The following is a 22,845-nucleotide window of genomic DNA, read 5'->3' as shown; positions in this document are numbered from 1 at the left end:
TTTCAACATTTTTTTTTTTTTTTTGTATAAAGCTATCCTAGTAAATTCACTTCTGGAATCTTGTTGGTTGAGTCTCGGATACAGATTAGTCGATTATTATTTATTATCCCTACAAGAGCTATAACAACATAAAAAAGCATTCTTAATTTGTCTTTATAGATAACTTTGGATATTTTTTTGGTTTAATAAAGATAGATAGCCTTCACATTATTATACTCTTAGTTCAGCAACATGTTATTAAAAAAAATAGTTGTATGTTAACCTCTTATATTTAAGGGCTTGTTTATTAGGTTCATACCTCATGTTCCAGAAAGAGTGCTTTAAGTTGACCATTCGACCAGTAATCCAATGCATATGCCAGCAATTTCATTGAAAGGGTATTTACCCGAAGGAAATTACCAACAAAAATAACTCTGTTTATTTTCTGCAAGACAAAAAGTAAAACAAAAATTGTTTACGTTTTAAATTTAAAGTTTAAGTTTTAAATTTAGATTGTAACCTAGGGCTGAATCCCATGAGCTAGCTAACATACTTAAATGTTTAGGTAATTCATTTCTATTAGTGTCACGTGAGGAGCTTTGTTGCTCCAGCACAAATTATATTTTCATCAATAGTATCAGTATTGATTGCTAAAGGAAACCAGTAAAGATATGTATATTTATGCTTAAAGAGGCTCTGGCACCACATTATAAGTGGCCTATATTGTACATAATGTGATCGGCGCCGAAATGTAGATTATAGCAGTGTTTTTTTATTTAGAAAAACTATCATTTTTGACGGAGTTATGACCTATATTAGCTTTATGCTAATGAGTTTCTCAATGGACAACTGGGCGTGGTTTTGTTTTTTTTGACCAAGTGGGCGTTGTACAGAGGAGTGCATGACGCTGACCAATCAGCATCATCCACTTCCCTCCATTCATTTACACTGCAAATAGCGATATAGCTATATCACCATGTGCAGTCACATAAACACACTATAACGCTACTCATTTGTCATGACAATGAATATACATTACCTCCAGCCAGGACGTGAAGTGTATTCATTCTCCAGACCACTTCTGTAGCGTCTCTGTGAGTTACAGCACAGCACAGCGAGACCTCGCTGTGAATGACAGCTTACAGTGTAATATCGCGATACTATGCCTGCTATGCTGTAACTCAGAGACGCTACAGAAGTGGTCAGGAGAATGAATACACATCACGTCCTGAAACATGAGTAGCGTTATAGTGGGTTTATGTGGCTGCACATAGCGATATAGCTATATCGCTATCTGCAGTGTAAATGAATGGAGAGAAGTGTATGACGCTGATTGGTCACTGATTGGTCAGCGTCATACACTCCTCTGTACAACGCCCACTTGGTCAAAAAGTATAACACGCCCAGTTGTCCATTGAGAAACTCATTAGCATAAACCTAATATAGCTCATAACTCATAAAATGATAGTTTTTCTAAATAAAAAAAACACTGCTATAATCTACATTTCAGCGCCGATCACATTATGTACAAGATAGGCCACTTATAATGTGGTGACCGAGCCTCTTTAATAGAGGATCATTACCTTAATAGTGCAAATAATTACAGCTTGCACAAGATTTCCCTTTAACTTTTTTCATTGTATTCGTGGTTCTAGATGATGATTTTTAATGATTATGCCAAACCATTTATCTTACATACATACAACCAGCTAACACAAGAAACTTTTGCATTGCCAGAAGTGTGTTCCGTTACAGCATAGATATAAACAGTTGCTGCAGTTCGGTCTACTGGGATGTTGGCGTAGTATTAAATCCACCTCTAAGTTAGACCGACCATTGCAAACTAGAATTAGGTCACAGAGTGACACAGTCTTCATAGAAATGAATAACCCCATATATTTCCTCTGGAAGTTTTACAATTCTTTCAATACAGAATTTTTCAAAAACCACATTCAGGTTCAAGGAATTAAATTTTTTTTCCAGCCTTACATCAGAATACTGTATGTCAATCTAAAATCTATTCCTCTAAATAAAGGAACTATGGATTGTAAATTGGGATCTATTCAGGCTTATCTTTAGTCCTTCTAACACTAAAACTGCCAAAATCGTTTTTCAGCTCTAAATTTCACTGTTTGTCTTGTTGTATTCTCCTACAGCCTTCATAGCCCTGTACAATGCTGCTTGATCCATATGCCACAAGGCAGCACTATAAAGAAGCCGAAGGATGTAAGCAATGTAAATCAGACAGAATTGACACTGACAAACTGGTTCAGAGAGGGAACAAACATAAATGTCGATTTCTAGTTGTGTTGTAAGTAAGTCATTGACTTTGAGTAATGTGTACTTGCTATTTATTTCTTATCTTAACTTCATGTGGGCAGACTGGCTCCTGTGTAGAAGCACAAGCCCAACACAAACTTACCAAAAAGGTTATAAACCAAAAAAAGCTACATCACTTGTGAGAAAAAGATGATTATCCGGTAACTGGCATACAAAAAAATGAGATACTAGAGACACTAAGTTAGTGGTCTTCAGGTGTTGCTCACACTACAAGGTCCAGCTTTCCCAGACAGCCTGAGACCCTGTCATATACCGATGTTAAATACCAATCTTACCTCATTGACAGCACACATCCTGGCTATTGAGCCAATATTATTGGTTATGGTCACCAATGTAGCACGAGCCAGATCTTCTTTACTAACCGATTCTCGTTTATCTTTGCAAATCATGTTTCCAAAACTAAGAGAAAAATTGGGCAAAAATTTTGTAAGGTACTTTGCGAAGATGAAATAATCAGTTTGGGGCACACAACATTGCAGAACACTACCCTTAAACATGGTAAATTATAATGTATATTAACACAATTTTAGAACTTGTATACAGTGTCTGTTTAACACTTTCATAACCGGGGGTATTTTGGGCCTTGATGTCCAGAGCAAAATTTGCTGTTTTGGATGCTGCAGTCAAGACAACCTCCAAATTTTTATTTTTTATTGTGGGACAAAAGATTTTTTATTATTTCAAATTGGAGCGGATTCCCCTAATTTTCATAGGTCTTATTTAAGAAAAAATGGTCAGAAACAGGAAAAAAACAAACACATATATACAGTTAGGTCCAGAATTATTTGGACAGTGACACACATTTTGGCATTTTAGCCGTTTACCAAAACATATTGAATATACAGTTATATAATCAATATGGGCTTAAAGTGCAGACTCTCAGCTTTAATTTGAGGGTATTCACATCCTGATTTGAGGAAGGGTTTAGGAATTACAGCTCTTTAATATGCAGCTGCATCTTTTTCAAGGGAGCAAAGATAATTGGACAATTATCTCAAAAGCTATTTAATGGGCTGCATGGTCTATTCCCTCATTAATCCATCATCAATTAAGCAGGTAAAATGTCTGGAGTTGATTCCAGGTGTGGCATTTGGAAGCTGTTTCTGTGAACCCACAACATGAGGTCAAAGAAGCTCTCAAAGCAAGTGAAACAGACCATTGTTAGGCTGAACAAAAAAAATTAAGAAATCCATCAGAGAGATAGCCCAAATGTTAGGAGTGGCCAAATCAACAGTTTGGTACATTGTTGAAAAAAAGAGCGCACTGGTGATCTCGTGAACTCCAAAAGGCCTGAATGTCCATGGAAGACAACAGTGGTGGATCGCAGAATGCTTTCCATGGTGAAGAAAAACCCCTTCACAACATCTACCCAAGTGAAGAACACTCTCCTGGAAGTAGGTGTATCAGTATCTAAGTCTACCATAAAGAGAAGACTTCATGAGAGCAAATACAGAGGGTTCACCACAAGGTGCAAACATTATTCAGCCTCAAAAATAGAAAGGCCAGATTAGACTTTGCCAAACAACATCTAAAGAAGCCAGCCCAGTTCTGGAACAGCATTCTTTGGACAGATGAAACGAAGATCAACCTGTACCAGAATGATGGGGGGGGGGAGAAAGTATGGCGAAGGCTTGGAACGGCTCATCATCCAAAGCACACCACATCCTCTGTAAAACATGGTGGAGGCAGTGTGAGGGCATGGGCATGCATGGCTGCCAAAGGCACTTGGTCACTAGAGTTTTTTGATGATGTGACTGAAGACAGAAGCAGCCGGATGAATTCTGAAGTGTTCAGGGGTATGCTTTCTGCTCAGATTCAACCAAATGCAGCAAGGTTGATTGGACATCGCTTCACAGTACAGCTGGACAATGACCCAAAGCATACTGCGAAAGCAACCTAGGAGTTTTTTTAAGGCAAAGAAGTGGAATATTCTGCAATGGCCAAGTCAATTACCAGATCTCAACCCGATCGAGCATGCATTTCGCTTGCTTAAGACAAAACTTAAGGCAGAAAGACCCACAAACAAGCAACAACTGAAGGCAGCTGCAGTAAAGGCCGGGCAAAGCATCACAAAGGAGGAAACCCAGCATTTGGTGATGTCCATGGGTTCCAGACTTCAGGCAGTCATTGCCTGCAAAGGATTCTCTACAAAGTATTAAAAAAATATATATTTTATTTATGGTAATGTTAATTTGTCTAATGACTTTTGAGCCCCTGAAATGAGGAGGCTGAGTAGAAAAATGGTTGCAATTCCTACACGTTTCACAGGATATTTTTGTTCAACCCCGTGAATTAAACCTGAAAGTCTACACTTGAATTGCATCTCGGTTGTTTCATTTCAAATCCAATGTGGTGGCATGCAGAGCCCAAAATCATGAAGATAGTGTCACTGTCCAAATAATTCTGGACCTAACTGTACATACATGTTTTTCTGATTTTAACGCAATCTGTTTTAAGGCTCCTCTCTTCTCGTCCTACTGCCTGCTCTAGTTATCCAATCCCTTCACACCTCGTCCAGTCCCTCTCCCCAGCTCTCACTAGTCACCTGACTAAAATTTTTAACCTCTCTCTTTCTTCTGGAATATTTCCCTCTTCTTTTAGACATTCCATTATAAACCCATTACTGAAAAAACACCAACTCTTGACCCATCCAGCGCTACTAACTACCGACCTGTCTCTAATCTTCCCTTCATCTCCAAACTCCTGGAACGCTTAGTCTACTCTCGCCTTATCCGCTATCTCTCTGCTAACTCCATTCTTGACCCCTTACAATCTTGTTACCGCACTCTACACTCCACAGAAACTGCCCTTACTAAAGTCTCAAATGATCTCTTGGCGGCTAAATCTAATGGCAAATACTCTCTTCTGATTCTTTTGAATCTCTCTGCAGCCTTTGACACTGTAGACCACAAACTCCTTCTTAACATGCTACACTCTATTGGCCTTAAAGACACGGCTCTCTCTTGGTTTTATTCCGATCTCTCTGACCGCTCGTTCAGTGTGTCATTTTCTGGTTCTACTTCTTCTCCTCTTCCCCTAGGTCCGCTTCTCTTTTCTCTCTACACAACCCCTACTGGACAAACCATCAGCAGATATGGCTTCCAGTACCATCTCTACGCTGATGACACCCAACTATATACCTCGTCCCATTGCATCACCCCTGCCCGAATACAAAACACCAGTGATTGTCTGTCCGCTGTCTCTAACATCATGTCCTCTCTCTATCTGAAACTGAATCTTTCTAAAACTGAGCTCCTTGTGTTCCCACCATCTACGAACCTACATAAACCTGATGTCTCCATCTCAGTGTGTGGCACTACCATAACACCCAGGCAGCACGCCCGCTATCTTGGGGTTATTTTTGACTCAGATCTTTCCTTTACTTCACACATCCAATCACTTACACGCTCCTGTCACTTTCACCTCAAAAACATCTCCAGAATCTGCCCTTTTCTTACTGTGGAAACAGCCAAAACTCTCATTGTCGCTCTGATTCACTCTCGTCTCGATTACTGCAACTCATTACTAATCGGTCTTTCACTCACTAAACTCTGCACTCTCCAATCTATGCTTAATTCAGCAGCCAGGCTAATCTATCTGACCAACCGCTATGCCAACGCCTCTACCCTCTGCCAAGCACTGCACTGGTTGCCCATACCGTTAAGAATTAAATTCAAACTTATTACTCTCACCCACAAAGCTCTCCACAGCTCTGCACCATCTTACATTTCCTCCTTCATCTCTGTCTACCTCCCTACTCGCGCTCTACATTCTGCCAACGACCTTAGATTAACATCAACCATAATCCGAACCTCCCACCAGCGTCTCCAAGATTTCTCTCGTGCTGCACCAGTTCTCTGGAATGTTCTACCCCAGACAATCAGATTAATTCCCAGTTTTAAACGTGCCCTGAAAACACATCTTTTTAGACAGGCCTATAACATTCCCTAATCTGACTACTTTCCCTGGCCCCCTTTTACATTAGTTATGAAAACTTGACCCCTTCATTCAGCAGTATCCCCCACACTCCTTGCACCCTAATAAACTTCATGTCTGTCATACACAGACACTGGCTGGTGACCAGCTTTATTTGTACTACCCCATATGTATAAAAGATAGCTGGACCATTGTACTCAACAAGCATTTTTCACATTTTGACTCTCCCTTATTTCCTCATTTTTCCTCATAGATTGTAAGCTCTTGTGAGCAGGGTCCTCACTCCTCTTGTTTGAATTGTAAATTAGTATTGTCACTATGTAATGTCTGATATTTTCTGTACAATGTAGCCCCTGAATTGTAAAGTGCTGCGGAATATGTTGGCGCTATATAAATAAAGATTATTATTATTAACACTATTTACCCCCAAAAGTTAACCCACCAATTCTCCCATGACCACAATTGCCAAATATATGTACATTGTATAACGTTAGAGGTCGCTATAGCGCTGAGAAAAAGATTTTTAATTTTACATGTATCAGTCCCTCTTAGCTTTAGATGCTGACTCTGCACATGGATAATCATGCAGGTACAAACATCTTTTAGGAAAGGTGCAAAAGTAGATATAGTAGCAGGGTACCATAAACAAAAGTTGGTGACCAGGAGAAATTATTATATGTTAGGGAAACGTTAATTCTGCATGATGTGAATGTATTTAATGCCTTAGCGCCTAATGTCAATGCAAAACGTGTCAGTGTAACCAGGTTGTCTAATACTGGTATGTGGGTTTGGCAAGGTGGGCACTTTTTTCTTTGGGGGGGGGGGTGTTTTGCAAGCATATAAGTAAAATCAAGATAGGCGCCAATGTCCAGGCATATCCCCAGAAGCCTTTTGGCGAAACTTGAGTTGGGCTGTGCCACGTGCTGGACACTGGCGTCTATCTTGACTTGCATTTCATGGCAGTTAGGGAATATAATAAAACTCGTTTTACATTGTCTTTTTCCCTTGCACAGTGATTTAGGAAGCTACGTTCCAGCGATGAAAGTAATTTTTAACGAATAAACGTGGTCCCTACAACGTGTTTCTCTACAACAAAGAAGCACCTACAGCTAGCTTCTGAAAACCCTGTGGACGATCTAGTGACTTCACTTAAAACCGCGAGCTGCGCAAACCTTTATTGTTAATGTATCTATGTTAAAACTATAACCTGCTTCTTATTGGTTCTGCGCTGCTCTTGTTATTTAAGGAATTTTTACCATACAGTCCAATTGCAATGAAAGGGTAACTAAACGTTCAAGAAACTTCTTACGTTTTATAGTGACATGTCAGAAGTTTTGATTGGTGGGGGTCGGAGTACGGAGACCCCACCAATCGCTCAAACTAAGTGGCAGAAGCACTCGTGTGAGTGATACGCCGCTTAGTTTCGGTTTGGCTTTTTCCGGAAATCGATGAAGCGGTGTACGGGCTCAATAGAAAGTCTATGAAACCGTACACTGCTACATTTACTTTCCAGAAAAAGCCGAACAGAAACGAAGTGGCTCAGTGCTCACACGAGTGCTTCAGCCACTTAGTTTTAGCGATTGGTGGGAGAGTCTCAGTGGTCGGACCCCCACCGATCAAAAGTTCTGACATGTCACTATGACATGTCAGAAATTTGTTGAACGTTTAGTTAACCTTTAACATTATCACAATAAGGTTTAATATAGACAAGTCCAGAATGTGTGTGCCAATTTTACCTTATGAACGAGGGTTCTAAAGAAATACACATACATTGTATGGCCAAAAGTAAAAGTGTAATGACAGGGTAGGGAGACAGACAGGTGAGCCCTAATCTACCCGCCAGTCAGTCCCTGCCTACTTGCAACGACCCGTCCTAAGCGACGGGGTACAACTGGGCGACGGTCCCTACGCTCAGTAAGTGCAAGACAGACGAACAGACAAGGGTACACAGAAGCTAGGGAAACGGGGCAGCTGCCCACGGAGACACCGTGAGCAACAAGAGTAGTGAACGAGCCGAGTCAAACCAGGAGAGAATGAGGTACCAAACGCTGAGCAGGAGAGTGGTCAGAAAGCCAAGGTCAATAACAAGCAGATGATGAGTAGTACAAGCAGCAGCAGCAAGCCAGGAAACAAGCATAGAAGAATCACAGGCAAAGGAGGAACAGGAAAGGCAGGTATAAATAGACAGTGGGCGGGAGCTAGTTCTGTCTGGCCAGGCTGTGATAGGCTCTACCACTCCTAAGCCTGCCATCCTGAGTGGTGGAAGATGGAGTCAGTCTCACAGACATAGGAGCAGGTGCAGACTGATTGCCCATGGGCGTCGACGCAGAAGCTGTGTCTGGCAAATCCTTTACAAAAAGTATGTGGACACTCCTAATTAATGAGTTCAAGTGTTTCAGTCATAACCATTGAGTGATTGATTTTATGCAACTGTATACAATCTCCATAGACAAAACATTGGTAATAGTATAAATTGTACTGAAGAGCTCAGTAACTTTAAACATGGAACTGTCATTAGATGCCACATTATCCACCAAATTTCTTTTTTGCGAAATCTTCCTTAATCAACTAAAAATGCTATTATTACGAAGTGGAAGTGTCTATGAGTAACAACAGCTCAGGCACAAAGCGACCACGCAAACTCAGAGTGGGGTTTGCCGAATGCTGAGCGCATGGTTCTTACTAATCGCTTACCCTCTGTTGCATCACTCAAAAAAAGGGGCACACAAACCTAACGTGACCATGTACAATGCCAAATATCGGCTGGAGTCGTGTAAAGTTGGACTCGAGCAGTGGAAACGTGTTCTGTGGATTGATGAATCACGTTTCACTATCTGAATGTATGATGGATATTCTGGTTTCTCCCTACCAGAATGCATAGTGCCTACTGTAAAATATGGCGGAGGGGAAAAATGGTCTGGGGCTACTTTTCAGAGTTTGGGCTAGGCCCCTTATTCCCAGTGAAGGGTAATGTAAATGCAATAGCACATAAAGACATTTAAGGGAATTGTAGGTTTCCAATTTTGTAGCAACAGTTTGGGGAAGGCACATCCCTCTTTCAGCATGACTGTGCCCCTGTACACAAAGCGTGGTCCATAAAGACATGGTATGACGAGCTTGGTCTGGAGGAGCTCGAGTGGCCAGCACCGACCCCTGACCTCGAGCCCATTGAAGACCGTTGGCATGAATTGGAGCGCTGATTTTGAGCCAGACCTTCTCACCCCACATCAGTGTTTGACCTACATATGCTCTTTTGGCTGAATGGGACCAAATTCCCACAGACACAATCTTGTGTAAAGCCTTCAAAAGAAGTTAAGACTGTTATAGCGCAGAAGGGGGTTCAACTCCGTATTAATTCCCATGGTTTTAGAATGGGATGTCCAAAAAGCTTATATAGGTGTTCACTTTTTGTCATATAGTGTATCTTACTGATCATATATTTTCTAAGGAAGGCATACAAACACCTTTAAATTTAAAAGGGGTTATCCATAAAAAAAAAAAAATTTCAGTAGGGCACTGGAGCGTATAAAATAATAAACGCACAGGTACTCACCCCCTCAATTACCACTCTGCTCTAGCGCTAACACTCCCAGTCGGATGCAGCTACAGTCAGTGGTGATGCTGCCATGGACAGCACATGAAGGCGGAGTCAAATGATTGCCTGCAGCGGAAAATGACCGATAAATGGTACGTGACCAATGAACAGCATGTGACTGCAGGCGGTGCTTCGGGAACCAGAGTAGCGGCAGATGGGGGTGTCAGCACTGAAGCGGGAGTGGTTTGAAAGAGTGAGTACCTCTTAGTTTATTATTTTATAACCTCCCTTGACCTCCTGCAAAGTTTTAAAACTCCCGGACAGCACTTTATTAACTAATCATTTGGAAAAAAAGATTTTAAGTATTACAGCTCTCATAATAAAAATTCCTTCTTATGCAGTTGTGTGGGCTTCAACTCTTGAGGCATCAATTTCAACCAACTTTATGAAGAAAAAAAAAAAACTAAATACAAAAGAATTAAAACAAAAATGCAATAAAAAATACAAGTAGCCACAAGTAAGCAATGCAAAAACAAGTTCTCATCTTACCTTGATGCTACTGCCCATCCGGGAAGTCCAAATCTTTCATAGTCACCGCCATAAATGTCCCGTACTAATTTATCAGCATTGGTACTGTCACCAGATGCTGCCATTTCCAGGGCCTCTTCAAAGCTTTCACATCCTGTCAGTAAACTGCAAAGGCCAAGGAAAGTGCCGCCACCTAGGCTAAAGAATCAACGATGGCAAATTACGGATAGCAAGTATGGTCTTCATGCACAGCTCTGATAAATGCTATACAATATAGTCACAAGCTTTCCTTTTAACCAGTCTCTTTTAGGGTTTTGCGTAAATAAAGCTTAATTATTGTACAGTACAATACCATTTACCCCTTGCCGTTTTAGCCACTTTTTGGGTTTCCATCGACATATTCTTCCATTGTTTTTACTACGTTCAACGTGCGGTAAAAACAACATGTGAACTGTATTCTGCAGGTCAATAAGATTATGCAGGAGGGCATAGTATAAATAAAAAATGATATATTTTTTTCCTTTTATGATCTGCGCTCCTCACCAGCCTAAAGATGGCTCACATGTTCAAGGTGAGCCGGCTATGGCCTGACGAGTACTCAGCTGAGCGGTTCTGCACCTTCGTTTCGGCAACGGTGGGGGTCTGAGCACGTGGACCTCCATCGATCCAAACTTTTGATTTGTTTCTATGACATATCAAAATTTTGATGAAAGTGCAGTCACTCTTGAATCTATTATACAATAGCGAACTAAATTTCACCTTTCCATCTAGTCAATAAATTCACTAACTTGTGATTTTCCACTGTGCATTTATGAGCATTTTTAAAGGGAAGGTGTCATTTTTTTTTTTCCAATTATATTGCTTTTAATAAAATGTAAACAAAATTTTTATTTTTTAGTGTTGTGACTTTCTACTTTTTACTGTATTCCAACTTTTACTTCTCTATGGGGGCTGCCATTTTTTTTTCATATCTGTACGTGTCGATTAACGGCACTTACAGAGATGCTATATGGCACATGCAACTACATAGAGAATGCGAATGAGAGCCGCTCACACACAGATCAAAACGAAGCTCGTTCGTAGAGCGAAAGCCGGCGCCATTATCATGTGGACCTGAAGCCGCTGCCGGACAGCAAGATGACGACTTCCAGCTGCGGCTTCCGGCCATATGTTAAACGAAGCGAAGGCGCAAGGAATAGGAGCATAGACCAGCGGAGGCAGGAGAAGGATATTTATGTTCGTGTGATACGGTCTGCTGAGCCCTGTGTCTAATCCTCCTACACTGTGCAGCCGCTCAGAAAATTGCGGCACACAGTGCAGGAGGTTTGAAGACATTCAAACCCCTCCTTCTCCTGGCACTAGCCAGAATAAGGGAGGGGGGGATTGTGTGAGGATACTAGAGGAGCGTGTGTCCACCCCAAATTTGCAGCATAAATCAATGAGGTTGCTTTACCACAGTAACCATGCTGCAATTTTGGGAACTGCTCCCTCTAGTGGCCAGCACATGGAAATTTTATAAATTAGAATCTAATTTATAATATTTCCTGACTTGTGAAAAAATTTAAAAAATGTAAAAAATTTGTAATCACTCAAATACTAATTGTTTAACTGACAAAAAATAAATTTCTAGCGACACATTCCTGGTCATGTCTGGTTACATCTTGAATCTGCATATACTTAAAACCAGGTCCTTTGATTCGCCAAGGTCTCTCTTAATGGACTCAAAAGATCTCAGTTTACCATTATTTAAAAAAAAAAAAAAACCCTGATATAGCCTTCTCTTAGATTTCCATTATACCAAACTGAGGTGACACACAGCGAGCCCAGCACCCCAATATATTCTTGAATTTTTTCCAAGTTCAAACTAATAATTTTACCATTGAGAGCTGTCCCTTCTGTCATTGCGCACAGGCACGGCACAGAACTTACAAAGGAAGTTGAAAATTACAGTTTTAATTTTCACACATATTAAGCTGAATGGCGCTTTTTTTTTGTAGTTGGACAACCCATTTAAGCTTAATTTCCATTAAACTGGAAATCCCCTTTAAGAACGGATATAAATTTAGATTTATTATCGCTACTGATTTATAAGCACAAGATACAAAGTGCATTACCTTGTACCACAGACTCTTTTATAGCTGTCCTTGGAATGGACTGCAAGAATGCTGACTCCAGAACCAATGTTTACAACCAGTAAAGGATAAGGATCATCAAGATTGAAAGGGATTTTCTGGCACTGTTCAGGGTGTGAAGCATTTTCAAAATAATAGCATTCAGCCTGTCCATTAAAACTGACAGAATCTATGTACAACAAGCCTTTAACAAGGGAATCCAGTTCATCCACCTTGTGCAGTTCTAGGTTTCCAATCTGTTTAGAAGGAAAAAAAATATGTACATTAGGTTGCCATTTCCATTAAATTTAATAGAGGATATCACACTTGTAAGTCAGTCATTGTTTTGTAAGGTCAAAGGAGTATTTCCATCACAGAAATGTATGACATATTTACAAGATAGATGTGGGTATACACAATAAAAAAAAAAAGTAGTGTACTTCTGTGGAAGTGTATGTCAGGCATCTGCATTTCCTTCAGGTAAGTATACAGAAAACAACACATCAGCCCTTCATTGATCGAACAGAATGAAGGAAAAGTTAGGGTTAACACCTACCGTCCTAAATTCTTCTTCAAATTTATAAGCACCGCCACCCGTTGCGCACAGAACAGTGTGTAGTGTTGAAAAATTCTTATCCCTTGCCATCTGAATAAATGTTGGAAGGTCTTGCGTTGGAAATCTAATAAAGTGTAGGTTTCCTTTCCTGTCAAAGAGAGTCAAGTTTTTCAGCTCCATGTGAACATCTCGAATGCCCGTAGAACCATAGGCTATATTGGAAGTGAGATATTTACGAATGCTCTTTAAGCTCTCAACTTCCTCTTGCTCCTCCTCTGCTGTAATATCAATTGGCTCAAAATAGGCCAGTTTCACTAAGGTTCCACCAATGTCCATACCAAACCAAGGGAATGCTGATAAAAAAAAAAAAAAGAATATTCATTATTTACATCAACGGTGTTTACATAGTCAAGCTTCATGTGCCAAAAAGTTAAAATTAGTCTGACAAATTGATTTGGCTTACTTAGAGCAGGGATAGACAATATAATGTAAACTATGTGGGCCAGTAGACCACACCAGGAGCCACCCAGACATTGTGGCCCAGCTTTTAGAACTTTTATGGATAGATTAGGTAAGAAACAACCTAAACAGTTATAGTGGTTTAGACAAGGTCTGATAGATGCGGGTCCAAGCTCTGGAACCTGCTACTATATAGAGAAAAAGCGTCACGCAACCCCTTTTACGCCTGGTGCGGCGGCCGCTGATTCCAGGCAAAGGCTAGTGACAAAAGGGCTGCGTATGCACGTGGCTCTCTTAATTCTGTTCAGTGGGAGTTACCGAAACAGCCAAGTAGGCGCTGCTCGACTGTTTACGTAACTCCCATAAAACGGAATAGAGAGACCCTTGTGCCCTCTGTAGACTAGTCCCCGACTGGAATCTACGGCCAGCGGCCACACTAGGAGACACGTGGGTCGGACAGCCCCGTTCTCGATGTAGGTGTGGGTTCCAGATCTGGTACCCATATCTATTAGGCATTTATGCCATATCCTGTGGATATGCCATAAATGTCTAAGATGGGAACAACCCTTTAAGCAACAAAATCTAAATTCCTAGAACATTTTTAGCCACCAGAATTGTCAAGTCCAGCTTTTGGAAACTTTGTCCAAGCACGGGTTTACAACAGAGATTCGGGCATGTTGAAACCCTGCATACAGCATCAGACATCTTGCTTGACAAATCTAACGTAGTCTAAAAACAACACCAGGTTGAAAATCTTGGATTAGTAGCACTTACAAAAGTCTTGGAAAAGGTGTTTCAGCGGCTTTATAAATACTGCATTCAGCCTAAAAACTGTTGTTAATACATTGATAAGTCTGCCCAAATATCTATACAAAGATGACATGACCCATCGGCAAACCGTAAGAACACAGCAATTAGGACATAATAGTACACCCTCTTGCGGGAAGGGGTTAACAGTTGCTGTATCTTTTATTATCTGTTAATAATGATCTTTTCAGCAGTGGCAGACATATTTGTAAGGCACAACAGGGGGGGGGGGGAATAATCTTCTCAAACAAGCGATAATAAAATTGTCACTTTGTTATTGATTTAATATGCTACAAAATTAAAATTTGTTTCGGAGAAGCTCATTCAGAAGTAACAACCAATACTGCTGCACCTCCAGTTGCCACTTTTGCAAAAGTGGCCACCACTACAAAAAGGAATGCCAATATCTCTGTAAGCAAATAAAACACAATTACCAAACTTCTGATTAATTAATATACAGACAATTTTATGTTTTGGATGGAAATCCTCTATAATAAAAGGCTAAAGTCTTGAGGGCCATTACCAAAGCCAGCAGGGGTTTGACATGGAATTGATGCATAAATCACATCGATGAAATTCCTGTGGTCGTGTCATTTGACGAGGCAGTGAATATAATTGCTCCAAATAATAGTACGTTTACTTGAGTTCTCCATGAAATAAGTAAGCCCACGACGTAATGTGGTCTGTTATGGAGAAAACAATCGTAGCTTAAACAATTCTTGTAAGCCGAGTCACATGAGTATTAGAGATGGTCCCTCTCGGAGGATACAGATTAGCAACAGATATGCCGCAACACAAGGATGTATTGTGACACTTCTCTTAAGGATCTTGTGACTTGTAAAATGTCCTTAAAGAGGCTCTGTCAAAGGCTCTGTCAAAAGAGGCGTTGTGAATAGAAGTGTATGATGCTGACATATGATGCTGACAAACACTTCTATTCACAACGCCCAGCTAGTAAAACAAGTAAACACACCCAGATGTTACAAACACAATACACGCCCAGTTGGAAATAAGAGAAACCACGCCCAGTTGTCCATTAGAAAGGCTCATTTGCATAAATATAAAATTGCTCATAACTTGGCCAAAAATGATCGTTTAAAAAAAATATATATTTTACTGTTATCTACATTGCAGCGCCGATCACATGCAATAGGAGATAGGGATTTGATAATCTGGTGATAGAGCCTCTTTAAAGTAAAAGCTCCTGACTAACTTGTAAGAAGCAGCACCAGCTCGAGAGGAACGAGAGAAAAAGCAGGTTTTTACTAGAACTTAGACTTTGTTCACATCTGCGTTGGGGTTCCGTTCATGGGTTCCGTCAGACCTTTCCGTCAGGGGAACTCATGACCGGAAACCAAACAGAAACTATAGCCTTACGTCTGCATTACCATTGATTTCATTGGTATTGCTTCCGTTTGACTTGGTTTCCGTTCCGTAAGGTTTCCGTTTTTTTTGGCGGAATCAATAGCGTAGTCGATTGCGCTATTGTTTTTGCCAAAGAAAAAACAGAAACCTTACGGAAAGGGGACAAACGGAAACCTCCTGCGAAGGAGGCATTACCATTGAAATCAATGGTAATGCAAAACAGAAGCTATGGTTTCCGTTGGCCTTTCCGTTCATGGGTTCCTCACGGAAAGGTCTGATGGAACCCACGAACGGAAGCCCGATGCAGATGTGAACTCAGCCTTAGACTATCCTCACAAGACAGTAAACTAATAAACACAACTGTATAGTTACATAAATGCACAGTGTCCTTCAAATATTTAGATGGCAATTAATATACTGACAGATGTCAAACTCATTCAGTCTGGTGTTGCAGGTGAGCCAGTTACCATGTGCTCCTGGAAATGGCCTCCATTTTAGTTCGGTTGAGAGTACTTTATTTTTTACCTATCCCGGAAACGTTGCATTATTAGGCTGAGTTCACACAGGATGGAAATGCTGCAGATTTTCCATCCGGATTTACGTACAGAAAATCAGCAGCAGCATACAGTAGCAGGACAGTGGATGAAGTTTTAACAAATCTGATCCACATTATGTGGAAATTTTCCACACAGAAATTCACCTGTGGTGTGGATTTTAAAATCCACACCATATCAATTTCTGTTGTGGGTTTTCACCGCAGATTTTAACACGCGCAGCAGATCTACATGTATTGTGTGTGGACCGGGCATTTACTGTGCAGACTTATTGCAGCAAAAGCGGCTCTACTACCAACACATCATTGTGCATTTTTTAAAGCACTTAAAGCGTACCTAACTTTTCAGGTGACTTTTCAGGATTAGCTGTCATATGTGTGTACATGAGGAATAACACTATTTCTGCCCATTATATGACATGTATATGGCATTATTTTTAACAGTTTTCCTATCTGCAGGTTCTATCTGTAATTCTCAGTTGTCTTGGAGCTAGTGGGTGAAGCCTAACTGATATCATGTCTTCTATACACTGCACACATACGGTAGAAGAGAAGAATCCTGCTCTCCTATATCTATCACATATATAAAAGCTGTAGCAACATGGAGGAGGTTATACAACAATAATGACCAGTGTAGTTGAGAATCCAGCACTGCGGAGATGTATAATACTTACTATAAGACTGAGTTCACAAGTGGCGGATTTAAGGCAGATTTTGTTGTGGATTTGTCGTGGATCTCACTGTTTGCATTGCAAAGGGTAAAATCTGCATTAAAAATCTGCAACGTGTGAACTCAGGAACCGCTGCTGCAGTGTTTCGTGTGTCTCTCTCTCACTCTGCTCCTGCTCCCTCCTACCCTCTATAAAGACTTCAATGGGCAGCTGTAACCTGACTCCTGATCCTCTCAATCTTGTCTTAAAAAGACAGGAGAAAGCAATAAATTCAGAGTGAGTGAATAGTTAGGGGAAGGAGGAGAGAGAAAAGGAGCCTGATAAGTGTAGAAAGAGGCTTATTTCTCTAATAAAATGGATTATAAAGTTTGTTATATCCGCTTGCACTATTGATTCATGCAAAGTTTGTTCAAAAGATAGTGACCATGTAAACGTTTGAAGCCCTTTGTTTTATGTAGTGTATGTGTTTTGTGATTTTAAACATTGTTTTAATATATATTTATTAAACATGTTACTTTAGCGCATAATGTCGCCGTAAGCTGAATTAGTTAGTGAGCAGGACTGATGGCTCCGCTAAGAGCGGCTCCTTTGTGCCTATGACGCACAATCAAACCATAATATGGATCAATTCTAAATCGAACAACACAGGAGCTGCTGTCCGCCATCAGCCCAGTTCGTGGTGGATACATAGAAGCTACAGTTCTAAAATAAATGTATATTAGAAAACAAATATGTAAATCACATAACATATACATTACATAATGAACTAGAAAAAAATTTACATAGCCTTTAACCCGTTAGTGACCGCCAATACGCCTTTTAACAGCGGCCACTAACGGGCTTTATTCTGATGCATATGCCTTTTTACGGCGCTTCATCAGGATAAAGTAAACAGAGCAGGGAGCGTCAAATCTCCCTGCTTTCAGCTGCCAGAGGCAGCTGAGGGCTGGGAGCGTCCCTGCTCTGCCGTGTGAGATCGATATAAGTATCGATCTCACATGTTTAACCCCTTAGATGCGGTGCGCAATAGCGAGCACCGCATCTGAGTGGTTTTGGAGAGAGGGACGGAGCTCCCTCTCTCTCCCACCGACACCCGGCGATAAGATCGCCGAGTGTCTGTGTCTTCTATGGCAGCTGGGGGCCTAATAAAGGCCCCCAGGTCTGCCTGTCATGAATGCCTGCTAGATCATGCCTCTGGCATGACCTAGCCGATGCCTGTCCGTTTTAAACGGACAGGCGGTAATACACTGCAATACAGAAGTATTGCAGTGTATTATAATAGCGATCGGAGAATCGCATATTAAAGTCCCCTAGTGGGACTAGTAAAAAAGTAAACAAAAAAGTTTAATAATGTTAATTTAAAAAAAAATGTGAAAAAAATGAAAAACCCACCTTTTCCCCTTACAAACTCCTTTACTATCAAAAAACAAAATAAATTTAAAAAGTTACACATATTTGGTATCGCCGCGTCCGTAACGACCCAGACTATAAATCTATTACATTATTTAACCCGCAAGGTGAACGCCGTAAAAAATGTAATAAAAAACTATGGAAAAATTGCTGTTTTCTGTGCATCCTGACTTAAAAAAAATGTTATAAAAAGTGATCAAAAAGTCGCATCTACTCCAAAATGGTACCAATAAAAACGACAAGTCTTCCCGCAAAAAAAAAGCCCTCATACAACCGCATCGGCGGAACAATAAAAACGTTACGGCTCTTCAAATATGGAAACACAGAAACAAATAATTTTGAAAAAAAAAAAGCGTTTTTACTGTGTAAAAGTAGTAAAACATACAAAAACTATACAAATTTGGTATCGTTGCAATCGTAACAACCCACTGAATAAAGTTATTGTGTTATTTATATCACACGGTAAACGGCGTAGATTTAAGACGCAAAAAAGCGTGGCGAAATTTCAGGTTTTTTTCTATTCCCCCCCAAAAAAAGATAATCAACAAATAATATGTCCCCCAAAATGGTGCTATTAAAAAATACAACTTGTCCCGCAAAAAACAAGACCTTATACAGCTATGTCGACGCAAAAATTAAAGAGTTAAAGCTCTTGGAATGCGACGATGGAAAAACGTAAAAAATGGCTTGGTCATTAAGGTCTAAAATAGGCTGGTCATTAAGGGGTTAAGGCACTTACATCACCCAACTATTGTTTAGCATCACTGCAATATCGCTAATGGACAATATTGAGAATTAACTATAAAAAATATTTCCTGGCACATCCTAACTTTTAATAGGTATTCTCTAGAAGAACACTCATGTGATGAGTGGATGCAGACAACAAGAGCAATGTCCAAAGATAAGAACAGTGCACTGAAACGCGTATGCCCAGAATATGATCAGCAAAAAGAGTGGACTGTCTGAGAAACGGGTTCCTCAAAGTAGAGCCATTCTTGGGAGGTTTTGGTAACACCATTAAGATAACAGTACTGTAAGGGCTTTAGGAGATCAGTGTCGCTACTGCCCCAAAATCTAATTTAATCATAAAATTATATCAAAATTACAGAAACAGCAAGTAGGAAAGAAACAAATAAACAAACACTGCTCTATACACGGAGATCAGGCAAACTCAGCTCACGTCCTTCAGGCCATACATATTATTTTAGTGCATCCCAGTGCTTGAGTTAACTGTCCACTGACTGATCATATAAGTTTAGGGAGAATGAATTTTCGACGCCATGTACAAAGCGCTACAACTTTCTGAAGTTTCTACTTTTGTGAATATATGTCAGTTAAAACCTGTAGGATCTAGAAGACCCGACAACTACTAGTATTGTATACGGTTATTTATATTATCCTACCATATTCTGCAGCACAGTAAACAGATTGCCATTACTCCCATCTCTCAGTGGAGCTTACAATGTACTTTCTCTAGCTCACAAAAGGTTTCATTGGAATTGTACCACTAGACTACTGCGGAAATGTGGTGGAGACCGTTTATGAATAATCCGTACTTGATGTGACTAGGAAGACACGCCCCTATTACGTGTAACATTCTGGAGTGATCTGGATTATAGAACTAAGTGTACCATTCTAATGATCTGCGGGAATTAGTCAAATACATATCTACAGGGAGACTACGATGACCAGTGATGACACAGCAAGCGGCAGCTCACCGGTATCCAGCGTATGTGAAGAAGACCTAACAACGTCTGTCGAACCAGCAAGAGAAGTTCTTAAACGGGTTTTCCCATGAACTAAAATACAGTTAAATGTGTCCAGAAATGGCGGTTATACATTTGTGCAATTACATGTCATTTTCTAATATGTAATGTTATAAAGATATATTATTTCCACGCCTCTGTCAGAAGTTTTTTTGTGTTACTGGTTGCCCATGGATCCGACCATAACCCATTCCTCTAGCTATGGTCGGGAAAAGACACATCCCGACCATAGTATGCACTTCTTCTATACTGTAGACGGTATGCACCCGGGAACCGGCGGTTGTTCCCGAGTGATTCTAATTTACTATTTCAGCGTCTGCTACAAGCACTGGTACTGCGGTAGCATCGCTGTGCAAATCTGAGCCTGCACTCGGGAACAGCCACCGGTTCACGGGTACATACTGTCTTGCTGAAGTGCAAGTTTAGCAGAAGCACTCGGGTACAGTTGCCAGTTCCCGAGTACAGGCGCGGATTTGGACAGTGCTACTGCTGTGCATGCGCAGTAGCAGCTACAGGCTTGTAGTCACACCAAGCACTCAGGAATAATTGGAAGTTCCCGAGTGCAAACTAAATAAAGCGCATTAATGAGAACACTGAAAGCGACTACTATGGTCGGGATGTGTCTTTTCCCGACCATAGCCAGAGGAATGGGTTATGGTCGGATCCAAGGACAACCAGTAACACAACAAAACTTCTGACAGAGGCGTGGTAATAATATAACAGGACATTTTAGAAAATAACATGTAATTGCACAAATGTATAACCGACATTTATCTTTATTTTAGTTTGTGGGGAAAACCCCTTTAAAGAGGTTTACTAGGTATAAAATATAGATCTTAAAAAAGACAAGAAACTTTCCCATACAGCCACTTTTGCAATTCCTCCACTGCTCCTCTGTTTAGTATTGAGGCGTCATCCATGGTGATGTCACCGCTGCGTACCACTGTGAGCTGCTGCAATCACGTGATCACTATTGACGACACATGATTACCCCAGTGAGTTGATAATCAGAAAATAGGTGTATGGGAAAGTTTATTTTATTTATAACTTTATCTCAGATCCTTTTTATAAACCTGCACTGCACCCCTCAGCTAACCCTTACAACAGCAGGAACAGATGACACTTACATGGCTTCTTTGCATCCTTGATCTTCATGTTTGTAAGCGGAATTCTCTCCTCTCTGTGGATACAAGATGTACAGTCACAATCACAGCGGCACCGGCAATGTTTATGGGGGATACTGTAACACACTGCTCTGCCTGGTCCACAGTCAGCTGTCACCCTCACTCTTCCCACCACACAGTCACTGGTGATTACACACAAGCCCCGCCTTCATCCCCTGTCATGCAAACATTCACAACATCCTCTCACGTCTGGCCCGCCCGGACGTGACGTCACCACATGCTATTTCAGGGTTAGCCGGGAATTGTAGTTTTTGGAACCTTCTTCAAGCCCGAGCTAAGACGGTGAACTACAAATCCCTACAACCACAGCGCATTCACTCTTACCTGTTACGTATGTGTGTGTTTATGGTGACAGGTGAGGAGCTGTGCATGCGGAATTACGGTTAGCTAATGGCGTCTCCTGCCTGCGAGGTACAGGGAGCGGCAGTCCGGGCGGTATAGGGAAGTTATTGCAGTCATATCCGTGCTGTACGCAGCTGATGGAGGGGGAGAGAAGCTCACGCCAGGCGAGTTGTAGCCAATGGGTTGAGGGCGAGAGGTGGCGGCCAATAGGGAACAGCTCGGCTGTGGAATGATCACTAGTGACGCGCGGCACAGAGTCTTCCATTGTGTGAGGAGGAGGGCAGTGTGGGGAATGGCGTACAAGTCACTAGTAGCAGCTCGTTCATACTAGTCGGAACGGTTCTGGGGAGGGCGCTTCAGACATGGTAGCTCGTGTGACTGAAATCTAGAACTGAGCCGAGTGCGAGAAACATGCTGAAAGTATTGTAACCCCCTTCCCCAGTCTAGTAACGTAGGTTTATTCTTATACTCCATTACTCGTCTGTGATTATTAAAATGGCGTCTGGTACCAAACGACACGAGTTCTGGCTGGCCTGTAACTTACCAACAATCCTCCGCACCACTGTCCGTGTAATGGGGAATGCGCAGTGTTAATAAAGGATGACATAATCTAGTTAGCAGGATGGTCCTGACGTTGGTTTTCTATTCATCAGTTTCTTATTCTAGGAGAAAGTGTTTTTATTTTTCACTGGTTCAGTAACAGAACTTATTCGATTGATTCCAATGACCCAGGTGCCCTGAGGAGAATAAAGCAGGCAGAAAACAGACATAATTGGCGCAAAATGGGCATCTTTATTTTAGGTCCATGTATATTATTCTTATCTATATATGGGTATGTATTATTGTGCGAGTATTTTCTCATACCTGTATACCTTGTGCAGTACTGCTCATTGAGATGTGGCCCTCTGTTGGCTCCACATATGCACATTTTTTGTAGTTAGCCAATATTGTGGCGCTAGCTTTCCAGCCTCTGATGCTGACCAATCAGTGTAAGGCAGCTTGATGGTAGTTCACGCCTTGTTGTCTAACTACAGCATAAAGCAAGATAAAGCCCTTGTTTCCCAGATGCCTAATAACTAATGAATAGGAAAATAAAATTAACTTTATTCAATAAAGTATATTACCAGACGTATCCACACTTAATTAAAAATGCCACTGCGGTCTGATAGCATAGGTAATGTTAGAATCTAAATATAGCAACAACTGTTGCAAAATTAGTGTAACATCTTCGTTGTGTATCCTTTTGACTTGCGGCTACCGTCCGCTATTAACGTGCAACTATCCGATAACTGCAATGTTTTAA

General features: G+C 40.9%; 1 protein-coding gene across 3 annotated transcripts in view; it reads right to left on the bottom strand.

Moving 5' to 3' along the window:
* The window catches only part of PANK3 (pantothenate kinase 3), a 30,173-nt gene extending 7,692 nt beyond the window's left edge, over nt 1-22,481 (bottom strand). For 2 of the 3 annotated variants that reach the window (XR_012882343.1, XM_075856412.1), the window contains exons 1-7: nt 21,525-21,793; nt 21,144-21,196; nt 12,986-13,338; nt 12,433-12,686; nt 10,340-10,516; nt 2,595-2,718; nt 299-424 (exon numbers count right to left, since the gene is read on the bottom strand). Coding sequence is in view for 2 of the 3 variants with exons in the window: in XM_075856412.1 (XP_075712527.1) it covers nt 299-424; nt 2,595-2,718; nt 10,340-10,516; nt 12,433-12,686; nt 12,986-13,338; nt 21,144-21,196; nt 21,525-21,571 (1,134 nt within the window). In the remaining variant the exon portion in view is untranslated. Of the gene's footprint in view, nt 1-298; nt 425-2,594; nt 2,719-10,339; nt 10,517-12,432; nt 12,687-12,985; nt 13,339-21,143; nt 21,197-21,524; nt 21,794-22,086; nt 22,280-22,406 lie in introns of those variants that run through there. The other variant, XM_075856414.1, reaches the window with a different exon arrangement.
* Between the last annotated feature and the right edge of the window lie 364 nt (nt 22,482-22,845).

The sequence above is a fragment of the Rhinoderma darwinii genome, chromosome 3 (assembly GCF_050947455.1).
Source record: "Rhinoderma darwinii isolate aRhiDar2 chromosome 3, aRhiDar2.hap1, whole genome shotgun sequence".
Classification (NCBI taxonomy): Eukaryota; Metazoa; Chordata; class Amphibia; order Anura; family Rhinodermatidae; genus Rhinoderma; species Rhinoderma darwinii.
The sequence above is the reverse complement of the archived record's forward strand: the minus strand, read 5'-3'. Positions and strand labels throughout refer to the sequence as shown.